The sequence below is a fragment of the Haemaphysalis longicornis genome, unplaced genomic scaffold, assembly GCF_048455015.1.
Source record: "Haemaphysalis longicornis isolate Haplotype H1 unplaced genomic scaffold, Haemaphysalis longicornis Haplotype H1 scaffold_3, whole genome shotgun sequence".
Taxonomy (NCBI): Eukaryota; Metazoa; Arthropoda; class Arachnida; order Ixodida; family Ixodidae; genus Haemaphysalis; species Haemaphysalis longicornis.
In genome coordinates, this window is record NW_027526335.1 from 202,392,780 (window position 1) to 202,406,241 (window position 13,462).

At 45.2% G+C, this 13,462-nt stretch overlaps 1 protein-coding gene across 1 annotated transcript in view; it reads right to left on the reverse strand.

Annotated features, from left to right (window-relative positions):
- Positions 1-11,184, reverse strand: part of LOC144175933 (uncharacterized) — a 33,634-nt gene extending 22,450 nt beyond the window's left edge. The window contains exon 1 of the mRNA XM_077705006.1: positions 10,998-11,184. Coding sequence (XP_077561132.1) covers positions 10,998-11,141 — 144 coding nt within the window. The 5' untranslated portion in view covers positions 11,142-11,184. The remainder of the gene's footprint in view (positions 1-10,997) is intronic.
- Between the last annotated feature and the right edge of the window lie 2,278 nt (positions 11,185-13,462).

Here is a 13,462-nt window from a genome sequence, read left to right on the forward strand (position 1 = left end):
CCGGCGACCCGGCAAGAAACCATTATTCTTGTCGCGCTTGACACTGACAATTTTGAACCCGGCGTTCTGAAGCTTGTGAACCCCGTTGTTAGTGACAATAGTACTGAGTGCACGCAGCTAATAAGAAAGTATTCAACCTATGCATCATTTCACATTAGCGTCAGTGCCGATTCCTTCGCTGCAGTGAACGACGCTACTGTCTGGCAACGGATGCTTGTTCCGCCCTTTTCAAGGGCTTCTCCGCGAGCACCAAGTGTTGTGCTTTATACCACCCATTCCGAATGAGTAACACAATCTACTATCAAAATGTTCGAGAGTTACGCACAAAATCTAAGCCCTTTTATGACAACGTCGTCTTGAATAAATACGATGCATACTGCATCACGGAGACCTGGTTGCCTTACCGCATTGCTTCTGCCGACTGTTTCACGGATGAATACACAGTTTTTCGAAATAGCCGAAATTATGTTGCACCAGGCCCAACGTATGGCAGCGGAATCCTTATTTCTTTGAAGAAATGTTTCTGTGGGGTTGGAGGATCCGATCTTGAGCTGTATAGTCAATGGCTATATGGTTCAAAGCTGGGAAAAATATTCTTCTTTGCATGTACTATTTACAGCTGTCTCTTCAAAATTCTCTCTTTGCATCAGCCCTACAGAGTATATATTAGAAGAAAAACAGAAAACCTAAAAAGAATTTCAAATTGGCGACTTTAACGTGCCTGGCTCTTGTTGGGACCCCGCAGAAATGTCAGTGGAAAGTACAAAGCAGCTCCCTTGTTTAATTCCCTTTCTTTCAACGACTGCCAGCCTGCTGTCCTGCATCTAAATCCGGCTGCAAATGTTCTAGACACTGTACTTACAAACTTCAGCTCAGTCAATGTTGATCAGTACCCCGACCCCATTGTGGCAGTTTATGTGTGGCATCCAACTTATGCAGTTACGGCTTACGTAACGGTGGCGCGTGACACGAGCGGTACCATTCCTAGAAACTTCTTTGCTCGCGGTGATTACACGTCTCTGGCAATCTCTCGACAAAGCTGACTGGTCCTCTGTACACAATGCGCCCTGTGTCGACGCGGCCGTCCATGAGTTAGCCAAAATTGGGCAAACCCCACATCCCAAAGCAGCAAAGTCGCCCCACTAAGTTTACCTTTCGGTTCAGTCACGAGCTGCGAGGCGCACTTCGGAAAAAACGTCATTTCCACCACTTTTTAGGGCTCGCAATGACCCCTCTTCTCTCGCAAGCTTCATGGAATGGCGGTCCTTATCGAAAAAGCTTTTTGCCCGGGACAAATGACGTTTATCAACTACACTGAATCATCTCTTACCCACTCCCCTCGTGAGTTCTACTGGTATTATAAGTTCCGCACACGTCAGGCACATGATAGCATAACTATTCAGGATGGTGACAAGTATGTGTCTGACCCGGAAGGCACAGGTGAACTTTTCGCACGTCATTTTTCTTCGACCTAACGATGTCTTCCACCAGCGGCAAGGAACTGTGCTTTCAGTTCCATGGGCCAGGTATTGCAAATCCCGAAAATTACCCACAAAGATATGGTGTTCGCTATTCGCAAACTCCCATCGAAACAGTCAGCTGGCTGCGGCAGCCTTTCCTGCTTCATCGTGAAAGGCTGTTCCTGTTGCACAATATTCCTTTTTCAAAGACTCCAAGAAAGTCATGCATAGCTATTATTTAGCAGCAATGCGTCCAATTATCTATTCCAACAAGCACGCCTTCATGCCCTGAAGGTCCGTAGAATCAAATCTCGCATGTTTTCTAAAAAACACAGGCCCTTGAGTGCTCTCTCATCAACAGGTAGATACAGTATATTTCGACTGCATTAAGGCGTTTGATGCTGTTAATCATGGCTTACTGCTTCGCAAATTCTCCGCATACGGTCTATCCAGTGAGTTGTGTCATTGGTTCGGCAGTTATTTAAAATGCAGGTTCAATTTTGTCTGTTATGAAGGCGTTACCACCTGTCTTTTCGCGATTATATCAAGGGTACCTCGAGATTCTCTACTGCGCCCCCTAAAATTTTTGGTAATGAAATACACACTGTTATTAGGCACTGTTCGCCCTCTCAGTATGCCGATGTAATGAAAATCTATCGCATGGTCTCTTCACCGGACGACCACGTAAGACTCCTAGTTTGAAGCTCCATCTCTCCAAAATGATCATGATAACATACTGGCAGGACCGCCCCGCTAATTTTCTCACTCTCTGCTTGGTGTACACGTAAAACGCGCTATTGTAGTGCGTAAATTGGGTGTAATGATGGACGTAATACTACTTTTGACCTCACACGTGAACCACCTGACCAACTCCTGTTTCCCAACGTTTGACGTGATTTCCGGGTCCACCAGTGAATTCACCGACCGATCATGCTTTTTAGCGCGCTACCGCGCCCTAATTTTACCGAAGCTCGTCTTCGCCAGTGATATTTCGAATTGTGCAAACCTTTCGTTGTCTCTGCGCCTAGAAAGCATTCAGAAGAGCTCCACTAAAACCGCATTTTATACTTACTCACTCGAGAGCCATTATCTGCCCAATGGGCTTCTCAAGCTCCCGAATCTTGAGCTATATATTAGGCTTTTCGGGCATGACCTACTCTTTCTGTTGACAGCATTCGTTCCAGTCTTGACTGCCCTTGCCTTGTAAGCTCTTTTCACCTGCGAGTGCCAAGCAGACCACTGCGGCTGCATGGCTGCTTTCATGTTGACAGAACACTGAGCCTGACACCAGCTAACCCATTGGAACAAGCCTATAACAGTCTGTTTCTATGTCGTCGTTCTTTTTAAACGCTCCTTGAAAAGCTTGACATTTTGAATGCACATATTGTAGATAGGTTGCACATGCTGCAATTCTCCCTCTTTTCTTTTGCTTCTGCGCTAAATGCTCCACCTTGCTATGCTGGTTTGTGTTGGTCAGGGCATTCTTTTCACACGACTTCCGGGCTTTTATTGTTTAGAAAACGTTTTCGTTTCTTTTGATAACTATCCTTCCTTGTGGATATCTACACACTTATGTTTATCCATTTTTGAAATACGTCCCTTCCTTTATGTTGTCATTTTTATGCCTTGTATTCATGCACCGAGTGCTTCACCCTAAAGGGTCATTGCGCTATTGGTGAGCACTTGAAATAAATAAATAAATAAATAAATAAATAAATAAATAAATAAATAGATAGATAAATGAATAAATAAATAAATAAATAATAAATAAATAAATAAATAAATAAATAAATAAATAAATAAATAAATAAATAAATAAATAAATAAGTAAATATTTGGAGCAAGTGAATATGATGCTTCTAGCGACGTTTTCCTGTGCAGAAAATTTAAAAAACATTGCAACAGCGAAACGTAAAATGTGATGCACGGGTTCAAATCAAATCAAGTCAGTTTATTTCCAACAACAGTGTCGGGGGTCCCTCAGGCGAAAAGCGGCTGGCTACCGCTTGAAGGTGCCGGAGTGCCCGCATACATGACAGCATCACGTGACGAAGGATAATATAAAATAAATGAATGCTTGGAAGACTTAAAAATGCTCCACGAAGTAAACATGTCCCCTCATAATCATGTCAATAAATAAATAAATATATGAGTACATGGTGACCTTTATCTGACGCACACAAACACAGAAACACTACACGACGTGCCCATACCACTGCACGCCATTCCGGAGATTACAGACGAAGGAGAAAAGAAAAATAGCAAATGAGCAATATCAAAAGTCGCTAAAGTGTTTTTATACAAGGAATATAAAGTTATATTTTAAATAGCTTGCTGGTCGACAGATAATACACACACAAGGAAACGCAGGCATAACGAAATAAACACGCACAGCCGTGAGCTGAAGTAAACGGACCACGGGAGCGGTGGCCAAAACTAACTTGCTCCGCCGTCTGGTTGCGCGGCGCCTGCTGTCGAGAAGGCGCACAGCGCCGGCGCGGCCTAGCAGCACAGCACATATGCCGCTGTCACTCGCTTCTTCGCAACTGCTTCTTGCTTCGATAAATCAGCGCCAGGGGAATTACGCGCTGCACTTAGACGAACACTGCCGGGCATCGCCCTATCATTGAAAGCGATGCCACTCGCCTAATCTGCGGCAATAGTACTACGCTGCCACACATAGCGTGCTGTGGCTGCGTTGGTCTCGTAGCCTAATTAGGTATTCGGTAACGCAAGGTCGCAGCGGGAAAGCATTGCAGTCAATACATTCGGAAAAAAATGGCCAACCAACGTGGGTGCTTTCTCTTAGCTCAAGATGGTGTGCGGCCTATTTTGCTTGTTTTGATATAGTTGAGCTTGATGCAGGGAAAACGTGTCCCCGAAACAGGCTCCCGACCACATTACAGTGAATTCTATCTTATTTAGCTTCCACAACCCCTTACGCCCCGTCACCAAATCCCGCAATTGTTCCCATCACACCTTCTTATAGCACTTAGGTTTTTGCCAAGGACACCCACCGAATCGAGCATAGCAGCTTTTTTGTGACCAATGTGTCGGCGCGTGTGCGTGCTTGGGGCAGTTCGTATGTTTCCCATACATGCAACGGCTCAAAAAGAAATACCACATGGGTGATTGTTTAGGTGAAACACAGTATATCTTGCTTTTGAAGCATATATTAACTGCTTCGAAGTTACCAAAAGGCAAAAATAGGGGCCCACTAATTCATGGATAACATGAATGCATCCAGCGGAGCTTACGTTTCCACGTTGCTTTGTTTCGCAGTTTATTAAAGGGAAGTTATTAGGATGTAGGATATATAAAAAAGCGGCTTACAATTTTTTTTCAATTTTTACAAAGGTATTACCAAATTAGCCGAAGAAACTAAAGGGAATCATTTATAGTCGGCCATTAACCTACTTTTGTGTGATCGATGAAACTTGTAATTATCCTAGCAGCCAGAAATGTGAACGCTGTAAGGCGATTTTCACAGTGGTTTCGGCGAACCTGGTCGACCTGATCGGCCGTCGACCATAACCTAGTATCTTTTTATCTTCAATCACCTACTGAACGACCCCTCTTAGGATGAAATCCTGCAATTTCAACTCGTGTCACAGAAGTGCGCAAGAACTGTCAATGATGTTTTCAAGTGCAAATAAATCTAATCGAAAAATGTAGTTTGCATGCGCTTCGATAGTCGCTGTACATTCAAGGTGTGGTTCAATCGTATCTCATATCGCGATATAGTTTTTTTATCATTAAATGTATGTTTTGGTGCCTCGAACTTGAAAAACTTGTGAAGCTAGATTTTCCGAAGCAATTGCGAAATGTCACATATGCCGAATACGGCAAACGAAGTTTCATAAAGCAATGCAGGACATACCTAAATACAGCAGTATTTGTCGTATCCGTAGCATGTATGCTCAGCATCAAAAATTTTTTGAATTCGCTGATATTCTCGAGAGGCTATAATTTCGCATCTATCCTCAAAACCGACAAACACGGTGTTTTGTCTTATTTTCTTTGACTACACACTGATCTTTTTCTGCTTAATTTTCTGCTGCAATATATAAAGCGGAGATTGGGGGGGGGGTGCAAATAAAAGCTACAAGCGCGAGATAATCGCCAGCGCACCAACTCTGCCAGCGGAGCCGCGTTACCGCCGATTGCGCCAGCGGCGCCCCGTTTCTACAGGTGCGTTGACCAACAGACAGCAAAAGGGCAGCGCGGTTCCGCTGGCGTCAACTTATCGAAGCAAGGAGCAGTCGCGAAGAAGGGAGCGATAGCGGCATGTGTGCTGCGCTGCTGGGCCGCGCCTGCGCTGTGCGCGGTCTCGACAGCAGGCGCCGCGCAACCAGACGAAGTAGCGATTACTTTTGGCCACCGCTCCCGTGGTCCGTTTACTTCAGCTCACGGCTGTACATACAAGTCACAAAGCCAATAAAACCGGCAATTATGACGTAATGATAACTGTAAAAAGAAAGAAAATAACCATGCTCTAGCATGCCTTTACAAAATATCCACGCATTTCTTTCCGCGTACACGCATCAGAGTTCAGTGCATTCTCATATCTGTTAGCCTAATAAGGCACGTTATGTTTAAGGGTCTGCAGCATGTAGCCCGTGCGCCGGCGTGGTACCAGCCACCTATCGCTTCCACGTGTACGATAATCACTTTTATAAATTTTTAAATCTCAGGACGCTTTAAGAAATGTTTTAAACTTTTTATATCAGAAGAAAAATGCAACAAGTAGACGATAGTTACAAGTGTGTATTGCGCTATTATCTGATGGCGAGAGAATAACAGCTGTGTTGAGTGCATGTACCACACATTCTCAGTACACCGCAGTGCTCTTTTCTGGACCATCAAAACGGTGTTAATATTTTAATTGTTGTTGTGCCCCAGACAAGCGCGCAGTAGGTAATACGTGAAGAAAACAAGGCATGATAGATCTGCAACTTCACCCTTACAGGAAGGAAATGTCGACATCGTGATAGCACACCTGCCACTAATGATAATGATTTTGCTAATGACTCGACATGACACGTCCATGTCATATCAGCAGTAAAAGTCACGCCTAAAATCTTATGCTGGTTTACAATGCTAATTGGCATGCCCAATTGGCAATGCTAATTCCGTAATAATTTAAGCTTCTTTGTTCTTTGCCTTAAATAAGATTGCTTTCGACTGACTGGAATTAATTTTACGCCGTTTGATTTTGACCAAGTGTAAAGCTTTTGAAGTTCCAATTGATCTTTCGTATACACGCCTTCTGAATTACTACCAGAAACGAATAAGTTAGTATCATCTGCAGAAAGAACGAATGAGGCATCATTACTAATTTCAACAATGTCATTTACATATACGTTAAAGGGGAGAGGCGCCAGCACACTACCCTTGGGAACAAAGTGTAAAACAGATTTGTACTCGGGAACACAATTGTCAATAGTGACTAGCTGTTTTCTATCCGAGAGGTAGGATAGAAAGAGCGCATGAGCGACCCCTCGTATGCCATAATCACTCAATTTGCTTAATAATATATTATCATCTAAGAAGTCAAATGCGTTGGTATAGTCGATGAATATTCCAAGCGGTATTTTTTTCCTTCTGTGTTCCTAATTATGAGTTCTTTCTGCGTTGAAAGTGCAGTCCCTGTATATTTCCTCTGTCGAAAACCATGTTGCTGGTCAACAGTAAATTGGGCTTTGAAAAGAAAGAGTTCACACGAAAAAAATGATTTTTTTTCTAGTCCCTTAGAAAATACTTCAAGGGCGGAGATAGGCCTATAGTTATAGGGGTTATTCTTTTCCCCACCTTCAAATATAAGGGTAACCTTTGCCAACTTCATGGAAGATGGGAAACAACCACACTCAAGCACCAGGTTGAAATTATACACAACGGGTGATAACGTCAAATACATATTTTACCGGCTTTGCTTCAATGCCGTGGTCGTCACTACCACGGCTATTTTATAAACACATGAATGTGCGATAAACTTCGGCTTCATCTGTTGGTTGGAGAAATATTGTGTTGGCATGATAGTTAATTGGTGTATGAATCGAATTACCTGTGGATTCACTGTGGGCATTGTTGATTCATGTTGCCCGACGAAAATCATGAGATAGTAAAAGATGAAGACGTAGAGGTTCTTGTTTTTCCAGTTTACAAAAATCTTTCGGACTGCTTTAAACTGTCGCAAATGTTCTTAATAGCGGGAAAACATCATCCATCAGGAACCATGCCTTCCACCTGGGTTTTAGAACTAACGTTCCCTTTATTAGCATTCCTCGCAAACCTCGCATACCTAGCATACTTAGTAGGTTTGACGCAACACATGCTACGTGAAAGAAGCAGGGTTCAGGTGCCCTAACTGCTGCGAAGGGGTGACTGAAAAATATTACGCCCACCTCCCCTCGCGGGAACCCTGTTGTGATGCGACGCTGAAGGGGGTTCCACTGTGCGTTTCCGTTGGGTGGATTCCGTCGGGTAATGCGAGAGAGAGAGAGAGAGAGAGAGAGAGAGAGAGAGAGAGAGAGAGAGAGAGAGCAAGCGTATCGCGGACGACCGTCGACTGAGAGACCGACCGGAGCGCAGCACTCCGCTTATATGCGCAGCGCGCCCCGAGGAGAGAAGACCGCGGATAGAGAGGGCACTGCACATGCGCACAGCGCGCTTGCGCCACGCGCAGCGCCGCCCACCGGCGGAATGAGACAGCGCGCCGCACTGCACGCGCCACAGTATTTGGGGGAGAGGTCGCGCTATCACGGCGAGAGGAGGAGGGGCGCAGCGGTGCGGACAACAACAACAACGACGGACGCACGCAGGAAGGATAGGGCCGCCGACAGGAGATGCTCTCAGCGTCGCATCTAAAAGTTCTAGCACTGCGCTTTACCAAATATTTGCGCTTTTCTCGAACCTTAAATTTCACCTTCCTAGCCTTAAGGGCTTCTCCGGCTGCTTTTAAAATTTGTGTTGGGTTTTCACTTCAAACAAAGAAATGCCTGGTCACAACCGAATGGGTCGTTTGACCAGGGTTGACTGCACGAGTTCAAGGGTGCGTCTGTTCGTTCGATTTCACTCTTTGTCATGGTAATATTTGGTGCACTGTAAACAATCCATGCCGTCTCCAATGCGCGTAATTGGATACACATCTTTTCGTGTGATTGCGTTCAGGGCACGATAATTAACACAAAATCACACAGAACGTCCTGTTGCCGCGCCAGAAAAAACAGGGACGACCATGTGCTCGTTGAAAGCCGAATAATTTTCCAATCAAGCATGTCGGCGACATCGTCACTTACGACTTTCCGTTGACAAGAGAATACGCTAGAAGGGCGACGGTTAGGGTCTCCTATCAGGAGACCATTCGGTTTCAATACGATACGTTCCCACCAATGTCCAACCGAGCGTGGTGCAGTGTGCATCAAAAAAAGATTCGTGTTTCCCGAGGAGCTCGAGTAACGAGTCAGCCTCATTAGGGGAGAGCTCAGAGGTATTGGGGCGGTGAGAACAGAGTCGAACTGTTCAGGACTCGGAACATATTTAGAAGAAAACACGGGGCAAAGGCGAAAACACATCTGGCTTCAGTGTCAGGAGCTGTTGTCTGTTGACAAAAGAGAATTGGCTTCGCAGCGTTGTTAGTACCGACGCGGACAGGAGTGCCACGCGAAACTCGCAACGGGCCTGTAGCAATGGCGAGAGCAGTATTAAAGACGTCACCGTCCCTTAACTCCTCGGAACACAGCTGATTTTCTCGCACCCAGATTCGACAACGCAATCTAAGCTTGTCGCCAAGCGCAGATGCGGGGCGTCAGCAATACCCAAATGATTTATTTCTCTTAGTTCTATATCAGAAGGTGACAGGGTATAATGGCCGATGCCGGTGAGGGAAAGTCTCACCCCAAAATGAGCTGATGAGAATACCGTGATAATACTCCGCACTGCTTGTCCTGCCGCTTGAATCCATAAGAACATGCGCTGCGTAGCACCCGGCAAGTTTAATGGCACTTTGGATAGCACTGCACAAGGGGGGACCAGTTTACGGGGTTTTTACTTGGTGCGGCTGTGAACACAGGTTTCCATTACCTACTGATATTTTAGCTCCTGTTTCAACAAGGACACCTGCCATGATTCCTTCTACTTCGACTTTTAAAATGTTCTAAAGCCTATGGGGAGTAGCAGTTGGTTATTCGGGCAGTGCAGTTTTCCCTCAAAAAGTGTAGCAGCTAGTTGTCCGGATGGTTGTCGGGAGGATGGAATAACCATGTTTTTTGGTACGAGCCATTTAATTAGCGAGCCGTTGGAATAAACGACAGAAATATTTCGCATGTGTGGAATATTTCAACTGTGCTATTTGGTCCGGCAAAGTTTCCACATTAGAAAATGTGTTCAAACGCTGTTGATTTGACTGCGGGGGGCGTCCGGCACGTTTAATTCGAACTACGGGCCACCGCGCCGTCAGCTTGGCGCCTGGCGCGCGGGCTGTGAAACGGATCCCCACTGCCTACACACTAGACCATGTCGCCTTCCGAAAAGAGCGAAAAACGGCGAGAGAATCAATCGCGGGAAGTTTGCTTGCAGAATACGGCGATGTGGGCCCGAGTTCAGGGTGCAGGGCGTGCTGACATCATTTCTGATGTCACAAGCGTACAACCTGTCGCTGCCAGTGAACACGAGGAGGTGGCGGACGAAGCCACAGTGCAGCCATCGCTCGCAAATAATGGCCGATGGAATACTACCAGTGAATTCTTCAGTTTTAGAACGAGAAAATGAGACATCTTGCTTCATGCCTTCGTTAAAAAGTTCTAGCATTTGCCTTCATCCATAAATGCGGGTTTTAATGCCGACATTTCTCAATCATATAATGATTGACATGCTTTACTACCCCACAATTGAATTGACGTCTTTTGTGCTTCACTTTCATTAGTTCAAAGTGAGGTGGTATCTTCTCGGAGTTTTAATTAGGCGCTCTTAATGTCATACTGTCGAGACGTGATACGTGAGATGTTCACGCAATATGCGAATTTGCGACATTTGTGAAACAATACGGTTACTGAAAAAAGTGACTATTCCTAATAGCGCAAAAACAACACAAGAGGCCATTGTATCAGTTAGGGCGCTGAAATAGGTTGTGTCCTATAGAAAGGTAAGTTGCGGTGCACTCCTAGCTCATTTCGCTTCCTTATAACTGTTTCATCTTCTCATTCTGTCATCCCTAACAACGGATCATAAACTTATGAACTTGGACTTCCTCTGGAAGATATTTGAGGAAACTTTTGACAGTCGGGTTGTGTTATTACGTCTGTAGTGGGCGGTCAACTTGTTCTAAAGTAAAATGGTGCAATTACGGTCATTCTGCTTAAAGTATTGAACTGCAAAAGTTACAGCATATGCATTTGCATTAGTAGCTGAGAAACAGGGATCTTTTGAACAGTGGATGTAGTTACAGTCTCGTTTGTCCGATTTTCCCTTTCAAGAAAGGAAGACTCTCCCGAAAAGAACATGTCCGTTTTTACCATATTTAAACATGAAGACTCTTACCGTAGTAGGTTTTATTTCCTGGACGTAGTTCCCTTGTGCACACTCGCTGAAGAGGCCATAGTTTCCAATGTCGGACACAGCAGGGTCGGGTGTCTTGGGCTTGTAAATACGGCCCTTCATTGTCACGGACACGCTGATCGGCATCGTGTTTCCAAATTGCCCTATTAAGCACTGCGCGACTTGACAGGTGCTGGCCTGCAAGCCCATAAAAAAAACGAGTGCCCTTCCGCTCGGTAAAGAAGAATGACCTGCGAAGCTGTACGTAGTACACGAAATGCACGAAAGAAAACGCGTTTGTTTGTCATTTGCGATCGAGCAATTAGCACTTGGCCCAAATAAACTTTGCAAGGACCGAGATTTATTCTATCGCACAAACGTCGAGCTGTATGTTTCGCTGCCGCATCGTAGGCATCTTACTCTCAACGTAACACCCCAACCCAATCCCCTCAACTACTCAAAACACCCGACAGCTAACGTTGAGGCGTAGGACGTGCATGTATTAACCTGACGCGAGCACTAATAACATGTTTTCAGTGAGGGCATAAAAAGTGTATCTGCGCGTGCGCGCCCCGCCCACTTTCTTTTCACTCCCAGACCATGCCTGATGAACCGGCAACCAGTTATGTGCGAGCGCTTAGAAGTGAAAGGCACCGCTAAAATTGTCGCTCTCAAAGCTCTTCAAGCTAAGCAGAAATATTGGCTCACGTCAAAGTTGCTGTTCATGCGGGAAAGATTCCCAGCTCCTTGATCAGCAGGAACTTGCGGCGGCAGCGACTTTGTCGTTTTTGCACCCATTCGCGCTTCTGTTCCGGCACGTGCTCTTCCGGTTCCCTTTGTTCTTCCTCCTAGCGAATAAGCTTCTGACCCATGTAGTGTTAGAACCTGGATGGCGTTCACCTTTATTTCAGTAGACAAACACGTGGCTCTCCGTTTCCCTCCCGCGTAGTGTCCATCTCACTGTCTGTATAACACACAAAGCCAAACCCAAACCGCGAGACCATTGAGGGCAACTGACAGGTGGCATTTAGCTGTGAGACATCCACGCTTAAATTTTTTGCCAGCACAAGCCGTATCGCGTCAGTAGCGGCATGAAGCCTAGCTGTGCATGCATGCCTCCCCTGCTTCCATTTCCAACCAGTGCACGCACAAACCGGCAACCGGTGATGGGCGCGTGTTAAGGCATGAAATACACATGGAAAATGTCGCTCGGAAAGCCTTTTATGTTGAGCAATTATGGGCTCACGTCGGCATTAAAAGTTGGCAAGTTTCTCTCGTAACACCTGATAAAGGCGCGACCGTCATTATCAGCCGACTCCGCAACATGTGCTGGGGTGTTGAGAGGAATAACCATTGTGAAAGCGGGGTCGGCGGCGGCGAGGAGGAGCGCTGGAGCGACACCGAGTATATCGGCTTCAACTGAATGAACACAGGGGGGAAAGGGGGGGGGGCGGAGGACTGGCGGTTAGACATGTACACTTTCGCAGTGAAAGGCCTTATAAGCTGTTTGTACTGTTTTTAGTGTTCCTAGTGTGGGAAGCTGTTATAAGGCACAGCGAGCTTATGAACATAACGCTGGCGTGATACTTGGCGGAGACAAATTTCAAGAAAAAGTGTACGGTTTACATAGAGCAATATCTAGACTATTTGGAAGAAGACGTAGGAAGTGCTTTTACAGTAATATGTATGCACGTCTGCGTTTTTTTTTTGTATTGAGATAGAGCTTGTACCGTGACGTAAGAAGTGCTTTTACAGTAATATGTATGCACGTCTGCGTTTTTTTTGTATTGAGATAGAGCTTGTACCGTGGCTTTCTAGAGTAGCATTTTCTGTGATGCAAACGTTCTGATCCTAGGCAACTAATTGTAGCCTAAATTGAGCGATACAACGTTTAAATTTTCTTTTGCAGGCTGTGCTTAAGAACTTCTCCTTTCTTGCGTTGTCCTCTGAAAGTGTCGCGAAAGCTGTATATGCTGCGAGTGTAGATTGATGCCAGATCTTTGTAATAATGCAGCACACATGTTATATCATATATACTTCGAATTCAGGGAATTTATTGACAGATGCTGTCGATGGGCCAATACTGCTCGGACATGAAAGCGAGCATCTCTATAACGGACGCAAACAGCTGTTGCTACTGCTGCTCATTATGTAATATGACGGTGATGAAGGGTCAACATTAACTGCTCCACAACAGAGAGCTGGGCGAGTTGGTTGGTTCTTCTATTCCAAAACCGCAAAAAAAAAACATACAAAAGTTAAGGTATGAACAAACGGCAACATTGTGGAAGGCGCTATCGTTCATCCCGAACCTCGGTCCATGTCTTTCGTAGCTTTTGAAAGGTTGGTATGTACGCTCTAGGTTGCAGTTTCAAGGCGGAAGTCCCCAAATGTTCCGTCGCTCCAGGAAAATGATGAACAAAAAGAATAAAAAGATTGCTATTTTCTCTGGAGAGTTTATTCTTCTC